Source organism: Trichomonas vaginalis, chromosome I (genome assembly GCF_026262505.1).
Source record: "Trichomonas vaginalis G3 chromosome I, whole genome shotgun sequence".
Classification (NCBI taxonomy): Eukaryota; Parabasalia; order Trichomonadida; family Trichomonadidae; genus Trichomonas; species Trichomonas vaginalis.
The window spans coordinates 19,701,314-19,714,181 of record NC_067203.1 but is presented as its reverse complement, the minus strand read 5'-3'; the positions used below and the strand labels follow the sequence as shown (position 1 = coordinate 19,714,181).

Here is a 12,868-nt window from a genome sequence, read left to right as displayed (position 1 = left end):
AAAATGGTATACGATATAAACTCATTCCGAAAAATAACAATGAAATGTATGTAAGCTATAAAAAGAATGATGGTACACAAGTTAAAGTTCCATTAGACAACAACTGCTACTTAAACTTATATGGAGACGAACAAAAGAAATATTTAAGAGTTTATGAAATGGCAGATATGACATTGCCTGACCCAGCTCCAGCACCATATTATTATGACTATGGAGATGACGACAGAACACCACATGTAGATGAACAAAAGCTAACATTATATTTAGATTATTATAGATATAAAAGATATAATGCAATAAAAAACGAGAATAGTATATTATTATACAGATGACAGAAATAAATATTATAGTCAAGATTTTACCTACCCTGAAAACATAAGATTATATTATAAAAAATATTCTGACACAAACCAGAAGAAACCTGAAATAGTTGCACTATATTTTAAGTTCAAAAGAGACAATCCTATAATATCTCATATGTTTGATTTAATGAACCCAGTAGGTTCTATTTATACATCTATGGATGCAAGAGGTCCTCAAGTAATGTTTGGTGTTGGTGCATGGGAACAAATAGTCGACAGGTTTTTGTATTGTGCAAACTCTTCAAAGGAAACAGGTGGAAGTAAAACGATTTCAGGTGAAAATTTACCTGCACACAGTCACTACATAGATTTAAGTACATCCCATGCAGGTTGGCATAAGCATAGATATTGGGATTGGTCAGGAATGACAAAAGGTAAAGGATATGATGTTAAAGACGACGTTAAGTTTGCTATAAATTGTTACTGGAGTGACACTCAGGGAGAAGGAAACCATACACATTTCGTTTCAGGATATACACAAACAACGGGACAAAGTAAAGAATACATGCCACCATTTATGACTGTATTCGCATGGTTCAGAGTTGCTTAAAGTCCTGAGCTCCAAAAGAGCGAACAACATGACATTTAGACAACAGGTACGAAAGGAGGAAGGCATTTATGAATTTTCATGTATTTTCTCAAGATAGAAAAATAACGTTAGTTTTATTTTTTCTAACTTTTTATTTTGTATGTAAGAACAGTAATGTCGGTCGAAGCAAAAACATTCACGAACAAATCTAATGGTGAAACATTCACAAAAGGCACTTATAACGGTATTGAAGTCTTACGTAGAGACAAGGATGGTTACATTAATGCAACAAAGATGGTAAGAGAAGCGGGAAGGTTAAACCATTTAAACAGATTTCTCAATAGTACTAAAATGCAGGAAATTCTTGAGTTTTGGATGAACGAATACGGTGGAGCCAAAAGTGGCTCGACCTCAAAACAAGCATTTTATGAGCTTACAAAGGGTGTTATAAATGAATTCAAAGGTATTTACATACATCCTGACCTCGTTCATTTTGTTGCTGAATGGTGCTCTGTAAAGTATGCATTTTATGTCAAAGATATTATGGACTCCATAGACAAGAAAGTTCATGAGAAATTAGATGAAGAAGAACTTGAAGATACAGTAGAGAATGCTAAACCTTGTTTGAAGAAGAAGTTAGAAAAATGTGCGAAAAACAATTAGAACATGAACGTGAGATATGTTATGGTTATAGAGATTCTCCATACGAACTAGACCAATGGGAACAAGAAAATTTAAAGAGAGAATTTAGAGAATATGAACTCGCTAAGATAGCATTAGAAGCTGCAGAAAAGAAGTTAAAAGCTTGGGGTTGTTTTGTAAAAAAATATTGTGAGTAAATGAACCATTTATTTTTGTCATAAACGACCAAAAATATATGTTTACGTTAATGGTTTCAGGTTATTCAATAATTAATTATTTTTGAAGAACTGAAGGCGTCACCAGGTCACCAGGTCACCAGGTTAATTAACTTCTTTTAAAAATGATGACAACATGACATTTTGACAACACAGGAGGAAGGCAGTTATGAATTATTTTTGAAGAACTGAAGGCGTCACCAGGTCACCAGGTCACCAGGTTAATTAACTTCTTTTAAAAATGATGACAACATGACATTTTGACAACACAGGAGGAAGGCAGTTATGAATTATTTTTGAAGAACTGAAGGCGTCACCAGGTCACCAGGTCACCAGGTTAATTAACTTCTTTTAAAAATGATGACAACATGACATTTTGACAACACAGGAGGATTAATGCAAAAATAAATTCAAATCATACTTTATAAAGCATCATTTACAGGTATTTCATCGTCAGTAAATGAATCCTCATTATCGTTTGGTTCAACCTGTTTATATAATCCTTTCATTTCTTCTTTCAAAACATAATACCATATCTGTTTACCATCTATTTTTCTTTGTTTCCTTTCACATTTATCCTTAATGCTCATTTGGAAATTCTTGTCTTTCATGTCTGATGGTTTGCAGAATAGAGCATTTTTACACGTCATACCTGCACACAATTCATCATAATGTGTATTTATCCATACATCTAAAGGATTTGTTGATAATTCAATTAAATCTTGTTTGGCTTCAGTCATCGGTATGATTCGTACATTAAATGATGAAAGGTCATATTGCATAAAATACGTCAGTAAATTATCATAAAATTCCTTTGTGCATGAATTCATCAAATTCTTGAAGTAATTAAATTGACCCTTGAATTTACCATTGACCCTTAAAACTACGTATCTTCTGTCTCCAACTTCAATTTTGACAGGGTAGACGTTGTTAGTTACGAAAATGAAGTTTGCAACATTCTGAGCAGTTCTTCTGGGTTGATTCTTTTCATTAATTCTAATCTCATTATCCGTAATAATTGATTTCAAAGCGTTGAAGTTTGCGAGTCTATCTTCACCTACATTCTTGAGTTCATTAAGTACAAGAAACATTTTATTTTCAACTACTGAATTGAAATTACCCGTTAGCTCACTTATTTCGGTAATGTTTTTACATGAATAACCGGCGAGAAGTTCAGAAATAATGTCTGTAAATCTGTTTTTACCTGTTCCCTGAAGTCCTTTCAAAATAATTGCTGTTTCATTCTTGATTCCAGGATGTTGAATCATTGATGCAATCCAGCCGAGTAGATATTTATACACTTCATCATTATTATCACAAATGGCTTCTTTAATGAAATTCATAAACATCTCAATTTTTGAGTAATCAGGCTTTTCGAGAACGTTGTATTTATAACCTTGAAACGTTGAGAAAACATCTGGAGAATCAGATTTAAAGCAAACACCCTTAACAGTTAATGAAGACAATTGATTTAGTAGTACATCCCATGCTGTTATTGTTTTACCTTCTTCTTTAAATAATTTAATCATTTTAAGTGACTCTTTCATGTTTGACTGAAGAACGAATGATATTTGATTCATTTTGTCGTGTATGTTGTAATCTTTCTGAATGAAATATTTATTTCCACAATCTACAAAACGGATTACACGTGATAAATCCTCAATTACTTCAGAACTGTTTTTATACTGATGATTTTCAGCCTTGCGTCTAATATCTGTTATCAAGAATGAATCATCAAGTTTGATATCAAATGTTATTTTTGGCTTACGTAATAAAGGTAAAACATATTCATCATAATATTCCTTTTGATATAGTTTTAGAATCTTCACCAAAACAAATGGAGAAGTCATTAAATGTGCATATCTACTACGTGCTTTTTCAAAATTACTTTTTGCATTTTCTGTTAAGCTGCAGAAGTTATAAACGTTATCGTATGCTTCATTAATTAAATGATTAGGTAACGAATTAATTGCTTGAAACAGTGTGAATAATGTAACTTCTTTTTCTAAATTCATGTTTCCACCGTCATTATGTACTTCAAAATCACTAATGCCATCAACTATGCTCTGGGCAAGTTTATCGTCAATGTTTACATCTTTGTTTTCATTCATTATACTCTTTATTTCTTCGTTCTTCTGTTCAACTCTTACCTTAATATTCAAATCATTTAATATATCATTCACTGTTCTGGTTAATGTTGAATCATAACTTCCACGAATGAATGAGTATGTATTGATTGGTTCTGTTGCATTCTTGCGAACTCTTGAATCAGCCATAACTACTAAAGAACGCTTTGAATCATCCATAGAAGTCATGATATCAACATCATAATCATTGCAGGAATAACATTTAATCATTCTGTTCGAAACTGAATAGAAGAAATTAGTGTTGCAATAAATGTGAAGACCTCCTGAAGCGGTTTTAACGATAACATCTTTATCCGAAAGTTTTGATAAAATATCTTTTCTAACTGTTTCTTTAAGTTCATCATTGTATGATTTATTGATATCAACATCTATAATCGTTAAATTTGAAATTTTATTTACTAATAAAGCCATACCAGTTTTCCTTCCTCTTCCTCCATCGTGTTTGAGATAGTTATGTAAATTAATCTTGTTTTCACCAATTCTTTCGTTGAGGGTTTTAGTTTCTGCCACAACTAATTCCTCAGCTAATGAATCAATAACTTTTTCATCAGAAACAATATAGTTGCTGTTGTTGTTTGTTGCTGTCATTTATATAGGAATAAAAAAATAAAAATAATTTTAAAACTAACTTTATTTTTGGACTGCATCAAATTTTCATTAATGTTGTCTAAATGTCATGTTGTCTCATTTTTTCAGAGAAGTTAATTAACCTGGTGACCTGGTGACCTGGTGACACCCTCAGTTCTTCAAAAATAATTCATAAATGCCTTCCTCATTAATCCTGCGTGAATTTTGTATAAAAAAACAACCGTCTGAATTCCGGCGGTTGCTATATTCTTCACAAAACATTTACGATGAAGTCATGACAAAGCATATACGATGAAATCATGACAAAGCATATACGATGAAATCATGACAAAGCATATACGATGAAGTTTATTTCCTGTGTTGTTGTCAAAATGTCATGTTGTCATCATTTTTAAAAGAAGTTAATTAACCTGGTGACCTGGTGACCTGGTGACGCCTTCAGTTCTTCAAAAATAATTCATAACTGCCTTCCTCCTGTGTTGTCAAAATGTCATGTTGTCTCATTTTTTCAGAGAAGTTAATTAACCTGGTGACCTGGTGACCTGGTGACGCCTTCAGTTCTTCAAAAATAATTCATAAATGCCTTCCTCCTGTGTTGTCAAAATGTCATGTTGTCTCAAACTTTAGAACGGCATAATTTAAATTTTTATTTTTATATAAATGGATACCCCACAAGCTCAAAATTTACCACGAATCATAACAAGGGAGGAAATGATAAAAATGATGCAAGAACATGTTAAAAATAACAAACCACTAAAACTGAGAAAATGTGGTTATGCAGTAATGATGGAAAGAGAGATGTTGTCGAAGAGGAATAAAAATTAAATTTGGATTGAGTTTAAAAATTCATCTTTATTAAATTCATCTCTTCCAATCAATTTATTTATTCTATTAAATTCTTTTATTTTTGCTTCACCCAGTTTAAGGATTGAACGGTAAGTTTCTAATTTTTCAATTATTTCTTTATCGTTTTCAACCCCACCGCATTGCGGCTTCTTTTTGTAATAGCATATTTTTGATTTAATTCTGTTTAGTTTCTTTTTATATTCATCGTCTGGACTCTTGACTGCTTTGTTGTCACTCATTTCTTACGAAATAAAAAAAATTAAATATTATTTAAATATAATGGAGTAATAAAATAAATCGGAATTTCTATTAATTTATTGTCAACTTCAACTAATGCATTGCCGTTAATATATCTAACAAATTCAGCTATTGTGTCAAATCTTCGTCTTCTTTTTGTCATTGATTTATTAGTTTTTCCATAATCGAGATGAATCAAAACTTTATCCCCCTGTTTAAAATTCATGAGCCCCGAATTAATTTGTTCACGTTTAACATCATTTAACCTTTCCATTTGCTTTCTAATATATCCCCATTCTTTTGAAATATCATTTTTCATTTCCACTGGTTTCATGTTAATAGTTCTATGCCATGTATTATTGTAATAATATACTAACTGCTGTATGATGGAGTCATGATTTTCATCCCAGTATATCTGACCGTTAACCCCTAACGCATCTCTAAGAGTTCTCATTACCGCATCAACTATTTTATTATGAAACGTATATGGAGAGGATGAGAAGTAAAAATTAATTTGTGGGAAATAATGAGTCATAGCTGCCTGAAATCCTTTATCACCATCACCCCTTATATTATCTACTCTTTCATGATCTAGTAAGTATTGAATAGCTCTTCTTGTTTCCTGTTTTGTTTTCCCTTTCACTGGAATGCAATATAAATATCTAGTGTTAATGTTAATGGCAAATAAATAAGTAACGTTTCCTTTTGAATATTCCAGATGATCGATTTCGTATGAATATGGATATGGAGCAAATGAAGGGCGACTAAATTTTTCCTTTAACGGTTGAATTTTCGGGTCAATTGGTTTATTTAATATCTTGAAATCCTTTTTAAAATTTTTGCTTCTTTAATGTTTGAAATGGATATAATAAAGTGAATGATGAAGGATTAACTGAAGGAGGAGGAGGTACTGTCGTTGGAGGTTTTGGTGTTGCAAGTGGTTTAATTTTATCTGCTTTGATTTTGGATTTCATTCCCCTTCATTAATTCTGGATGTATTCTATTCATTTGTTTTAAATATGCTGTATATAAAGGTTTGATATACTTTCCCGCTTCGAGTTTATGTTGAAGGATGAATTCCAAAAGTTGATCTTCATTTAAAAGTCGGGCTGAATATGGTTTAACTAATGAATCATAAATTAAAGCTTGTGCTTCATTTATGGTCTGAAGGACCTGGGTGTTTTGCACCTTTTGTTTTTGTTCCTTTGGCTTTTGCGGCTCAGGATTATATAATTTATATAATTCATCAATATCTTCTTCTGTTAATACTTTATTTTTGAAATCTTTCAACTGTTTAAGTTGTGATTTAGTTTTTCCCTTTGTATATTCATTATTTTTAATTTTGTCTTTAATTTTAGAAATTATTTTATCATGATATTTCAAAATTTCATTTTTATAATATGGATAATAATATTCCATATCATCACCCGTTATATTGTTATCATATTTTTGGAGATATGATTTTAATTCATAATAACTAAGAAAATTTTGATTAAGTACTAAATCATAAATTAAATTTTTTAAATCTACGCTATTCATTTATATAAAAATAAAATAAGTGTTTTAAGGGTGCCCGCCTCTTTGAATCATAGTATCAAAACCATCATTAACAGTTCCTTTTGTCTCTTCTGTGGCATTTCATTAAAAATAAAATTTTAAATTGTATTAAATAAATGGCATACAACATCCATTTTCACAACATACAGCCTTAGTGTGTGACCCTGTTAATGCAGTCTTACCAATTGTTAAGCGAGTCATTGACCCGTTTTTAAGTTGTAAATTAATATTCTGACCATCAAATATCACTTTATCATTTATTATATCCAAATAATTTTTAGGTGTTAATTGTTTATTTTGTCGTAAACTAACACCTTTCATTTTTTGTGCAATCTTTTTAAAATCACTTCCATCAATTGAACCGTTGAATGATGTATAACACTTGGGGCATAAAGCAACCATGTTATCACCTTGTTTCTCAATTGCTAAACCCAATAACTTCTTCTCATGTGCTTTTTCTTCAGCTTTATTCTTTAATTTAGGTTTAAATTTCTCATCAAAACAGAAGAAATCAAAAGGTGCGAATTTGAAAATGTTTTTATCATAAAATTTTTTATCAGTAACAATCGCCTGAAATGCTTGAGTGTTAGGAAGATTTGGATCGCCAGCGATTGCCCAATAAGATGAATCGGTATCACCTTCAATGAAATGAAAACGATTAACATCCATGCATTTATACATAAAATCATAAATGAAAACCAAATACCAGTATTTAGCATTATCTAAAGTGAAAAATGCCTCTTGTAAACATGTATCACATCTATAAAATCTATCTTTGAGCATCACTTGATATGTATCTTCACCTATTTCTCTTATGTTTTTAAACTTATTTGACATACATGCAACGCGTGACTTCTGTGCATTCATTATTTTAGTCTTTGCGTAATTTTGTGTATTCATTGCATCGTAACCATATGATCCATTAAGTGAAATTTTGCAAAATAAACTTTTTCCTTTATTTCCTTCTAATTCAGCCTTTTGTCTTTCGTTCATAAATTTGTTCGCAAATTCATTAAAACAAGTATTTTTCGTAAATGTTAAAATTGATTGAATATCATCGATGATAAAATGAAATCTGTCTATTAGATACCAAAGATAATAAGAAGAAAATGGTTGATATTGGTTGTGTGTTGATGCTAATTGAGTTAATTTTCTCTGTTTCTGGTCAACGGTAGATTGTTTGATTTCATGTAATTATACATAAAACTGCCAATTGTTTTTTCATCTGTGATAATATCTAAGTTTCTTATTATCGGTAAAAAGTTTATGTAATCATTAATGTATTTTTCATCAATGTGACCCTTTACTTCAGCAACGAATAAAGTATTTTTCTTCTTAATTATTCCCAGTGCTTTTGCTTTCTTTGTTGCTGTATCACAAATGATAACACCATTCAATCTTCCCGGCATATACATTTTATGGTCAGTATATTGAATGAAATCATGAGGATTAGATGAAAATGATGAAGGATATAATGAATTAAAGTCAACTCCAACGAAATGAGTCATAATGTTGGTGGTGTCCTCATTTGATACAGTTTTAGTTTCTGGATTATATGAAAGTTTATTAATGTGCGTGATTCCTTTAAGATTTACTCTATGTTGAACATTTGATAAACCACCAGTAATTCCATTACGGAGAATGTGATAAGCTTCAACTGAATCTAAAGTCATTGGTAAATTATTTTTTAATGCGTAATTTCTTAAATTGATTCTTAAACGTTGAACATCTTCATCTTTATTTGATTTTACGACATTGCAATAACAACACATTAACTGACAATTTTCTTTGGTATGTGGTTTTTCATTATCTATCCTATCTAATGTTGGTTTATTTGCATATGTGAAAGCTTTACCACACATTTTGCATTTAGATGAAAGGATTAAATCGTGAAAATATTGATAGTCATCCATTGAAACATTGTTTTTGGTATCTCTTTTCGCCTTTTCATCTTGTTTCTTATATGAATCAATTTTATATTTCCAATACTTTTTTGTTAATTCAAAACTTGATTCCACATTTTCTTCTTCTGGATATGTTTCGTTAGGATTGAAGTTCTTATATGCTAACGCGTAACGAATCATTGATGCATTAGATGATAATGAAAGATTATGGAGCATGTCAATTTTATAAACAAATGTTTCTTCAATAATTTTATCAATTGGGTCAATCATAATTTCAACGTCTTTATTGCAATAATGAATAAAATATTCTAATCTATTCTCAAAATTTTTAGCATCATTGAGATATATTTGATAATCTGAATCGGATATTGTTTCTTGTGTTAATGCTGAATAAAATGAATCTTGAGTGAATGGTTCCTTTTATATAATTCATCTTCGTAATTCTCCCATGTGATGAATTGATATGGGAAAAAGGATTTAACACGTGATTTATTGTTTCCGAAATCTTGAGTGAATTGGTCTAATGTTCCACCCGCTATATAATTTCTGATGTCAATAAATCTTAATTCATATGGACAGTTTGTTTTCTTTACTATGACTTGCTTAAATTGAGAAGAAGAACCCAGCATTGATTTTATCTTCCATTTTGCAGTATTTAAATCACGAAGAATTAAATTTAAATCAAACTTTCCCGAATTAAAACCAATGATATTCACTTTATTAAATTCTTCATCTAAAAGCTCTTTCATTGCTTCCTTTTGTTTCTCATTTAATGTATTCATTAATTCTTCATATTGTTCAATATTTGATTTAGCAACTAATGAACAGGTTGAAAATAAAAATTCAATCCAATCAGAGATGAACGAATCACTTGATGTTAAGCAAAAATTCCTCGTAAATGTTTTATCACGGTCTACGACCTCGCCGCTTTGCGGCTTTATTTTGACAGTTGATGATACCATAAATGGTTTTAAGTAAGCGTTCAAAGTTGCACATTCAGAAAGTTGAAGTTCTTCTTTAGTCTCTAATGTTTCGAAGTCAAAAGTAATATAATATCTTGTTGGTTTATAATATTCCTGCAAATTATGTGCTAATAGCCATTGATATATCTTCTGTTTCGTGATATGTGGTGCATATGGTTGTTGTGTGTTTTGCAATTGAACGTCTTGAATTAATCTTCCATTATTTTCTTTACATTTCTCACAATGCTTTAAAAATCTTCTTTGGTTTTTCCTTTCTGGATCATCACGGATAGAATATACTTCTTCTTTGCAAAAGGGGCAAACTTTATATCCTGTGAGTGCTTCAACGTCTGTAATTCTGTCAGCGTGAAGTTTTCCACATGGACTCTGTGTTAATAAAATATTTACTGTTTCAAATTCTGGATCTATCATTATTGATTCCACTAATGGAAAGTCTACCTTGTTAATGTCTACGTCTTCTGGTTGAGGGTCACAATAATAAAAATCAATATTAACGTTTAACATTCTTGCTAACCTCTCACTTTCTGATGAAATGTCAAATCCTTCATATGCATCTATGGCTTCATTTAAATAACTTCTACGAGTTTTAGGATTAACACCATCAGGAATGTTATAGAAGCGTTTAAATAACCTTCTACCTTCGGCTCTTATTTGATTATCATTCATTTTAGCTGTTCCATTTTTGTTCATTTATGTAAGAATAAAAATTAAAAAATAAATAAAAATAAAGTTTATTTTTTTTAAAGTCCGAGACTCAGAGAGTCCAGGGCTAAAGTCCATAAAATGAATTAAGAACACACAAATTTTTATCATCTGCAACGTGACGAATACATTTTAATTTACTCAAGAATGCGTAACCTGATACATTAAATCTAATTCCTGTCTTATTTAATTTCACAACTTTGAAAAGGAATGTGTGAATAGCTATGAAATGATGACGAGATGATTTATGTGTTGCTTCCATTTTTTCTGAAATGAATGAATAAATATAATGTTTATAGGTTTTCATATCTTTTATGTTCTTAATAACGAATGGAATAGATCTTTCCACTTCGTCCTCCTTCGGAGCTGTTCTTTCATATGAAACATCAACGGTATCTTCAACAATGAAACCACAATCGCATAAAATTTTATATGTACCAATTGTTTCTTTTGATATTTTATCTAACAAATCAAAAACTTTATCAACACCTGTACATTTATTTAAATAATAATTTGTGTAAATATCATGATCTTCTTTCTTAATCGTATTTGTTGCATATGTTACATTTTTCAGTGCTTTTTTGAATTTTTCAGAATCAAGAGGAGGTGAAAGTAATATACATGGATAATCTCCATCGTCAATAAACTGAAGCTTATGTTTATGAATAAATTTTGTGCCTTCTTCTGAAAGTGTTTCGTCAATATCACCATCTAATAAATTTTTAGTAGATTCCAAAAAGTAATTTTTATATCTTTCCTCATGTGATTTTTGAACTTCTGATTCTGAAGCTGGGATATTCATTAAACCCTCTACTTCATTCTCATTATATTTTTCAACTTCTCTTAATTCCTTAATTTTTTCATCTATTTCATCTCTTATTTTTTTCAGTCTTTCAATTTCAATTTCATCGTATTCATCATCTTTAATCCGTTCTTCATAATATTCAGGGAAAACATCAGGTTCTTTAGGTTTTTCTTCTTCAGATGTGGGATATAAGAAATTTATAACATCATCTTTATTCATTTTTCCATCATAATCAAACTCATTTAAAAACTCGGCAAATTTTTGACAATTTCTTAAATAATATTTACTAACTTCATAACCCGCCTCCTCTAATATATCCTTTATTTCCTCGTTTGTGAATCCTAATGTTTTTACGTCGTTAGTCTTGACGCTCATTTCATACAAAATAAAAATAAATTATTCATAAATGTAAGGAGTGATTAGTTTAAAATCTATTCCTCAATCAAGAATCACCTCATTAATGAAAATTGATGATTTAACAAAAAGAATAGAAGAGATTGAAGAAAGAATGAATCAAATAATTGATTTCATAAATTCAAATAATCATTAATTTCAATTTCTTTTTCTCGTTTATGAGGTCTTTGATTATGACTCCATTATATTTATACCTCCTTTCGTACCTGTTGTCAAAATGTCATGTTGTCATCATTTTTAAAAGAAGTTAATTAACCTGGTGACCTGGTAACATGGTAGCACCTCAGTTCTTCAAAAATGTGAGACATGAATTTTTCTCGTTTATTTTTTTATTTTTTTATTTTTTATTTCATTATGTATGGGCTGAGTGTAAATGTCTTACAATTTTGAAAATTTTTTAAATCTTGATTTATTCAAAAACGTGAGAATAAAAACCGTAAGAATCATACATTTTTTACTTCATATGTTAAAAAAAATGATACAAAATCGCTCGATATTGTATGAATTCTTACGTTTACAAAAAAAGTCACACAACCCGTCATATATACTACTTTACGAACCAAATTTATTACCATATCCTAAATTTTTTCTATGTTTATAGACCTTTGGAACTTTGTATGAAGTCTAAATATACATGTAGAGTATTCAAACAAAACAAATATCAAAATCTAAACCTTTGAATTACCTTCAATGCTTAACCGAATTACTAGATCTTATATATATGTGTATACTAATACCTTTTGATGCATAAAAAACTCCAAAAGAGTTTCATTTTTAAAATAGTCGATATCAATTCAAAAAATTGAAACTATACCGTCAACTGTCAATTTTTCAATAGTTCGTTTTTTTAAATGTAATTGCTTTTTTTATATGCATTAATCATTTGATAGTAGTGGAATCAAATTACATATCTTAAAAATGTATTCCGAGTGGAAAA

The 12,868-nt window shown here is 30.0% G+C and overlaps 3 protein-coding genes and 5 pseudogenes across 8 annotated transcripts, besides 1 other annotated feature; 2 read left to right on the top strand and 6 right to left on the bottom strand.

The window, feature by feature from the left end:
* Window positions 1-11,946: part of a mobile genetic element that runs on past the window's edge.
* On the top strand, window positions 45-912 carry TVAGG3_1015500 (annotated as a pseudogene). Its single transcript has one exon. A coding segment is annotated over exon 1 (868 nt).
* On the top strand, window positions 1,066-1,730 carry TVAGG3_1015490 (annotated as a pseudogene). Its single transcript has one exon. A coding segment is annotated over exon 1 (665 nt).
* On the bottom strand, window positions 2,171-4,483 carry TVAGG3_1015480 (uncharacterized protein; the record flags this gene model as incomplete). Its single annotated transcript, XM_051254666.1, has 1 exon — window positions 2,171-4,483. The coding sequence occupies one exon, from the start codon at window positions 4,481-4,483 to the stop codon at window positions 2,171-2,173; it is 2,313 nt and encodes a 770-aa protein (XP_051080240.1).
* Window positions 5,305-5,568, bottom strand: TVAGG3_1015470 (uncharacterized protein; the record flags this gene model as incomplete). Its single annotated transcript, XM_051254665.1, has 1 exon — window positions 5,305-5,568. One exon carries the CDS (start codon window positions 5,566-5,568, stop codon window positions 5,305-5,307), a length of 264 nt encoding a protein of 87 aa, XP_051080239.1.
* On the bottom strand, window positions 5,589-6,540 carry TVAGG3_1015460 (annotated as a pseudogene). Its single transcript has one exon. A coding segment is annotated over exon 1 (952 nt).
* Window positions 7,232-8,532, bottom strand: TVAGG3_1015450 (annotated as a pseudogene). The gene has a single exon. A coding segment is annotated over exon 1 (1,301 nt).
* On the bottom strand, window positions 8,993-10,700 carry TVAGG3_1015440 (annotated as a pseudogene). The gene has a single exon. A coding segment is annotated over exon 1 (1,708 nt).
* On the bottom strand, window positions 10,780-11,736 carry TVAGG3_1015430 (uncharacterized protein; the record flags this gene model as incomplete). Its single annotated transcript, XM_051254664.1, has 1 exon — window positions 10,780-11,736. The coding sequence occupies one exon, from the start codon at window positions 11,734-11,736 to the stop codon at window positions 10,780-10,782; it is 957 nt and encodes a 318-aa protein (XP_051080238.1).
* Window positions 11,947-12,868: the final 922 nt, after the last annotated feature.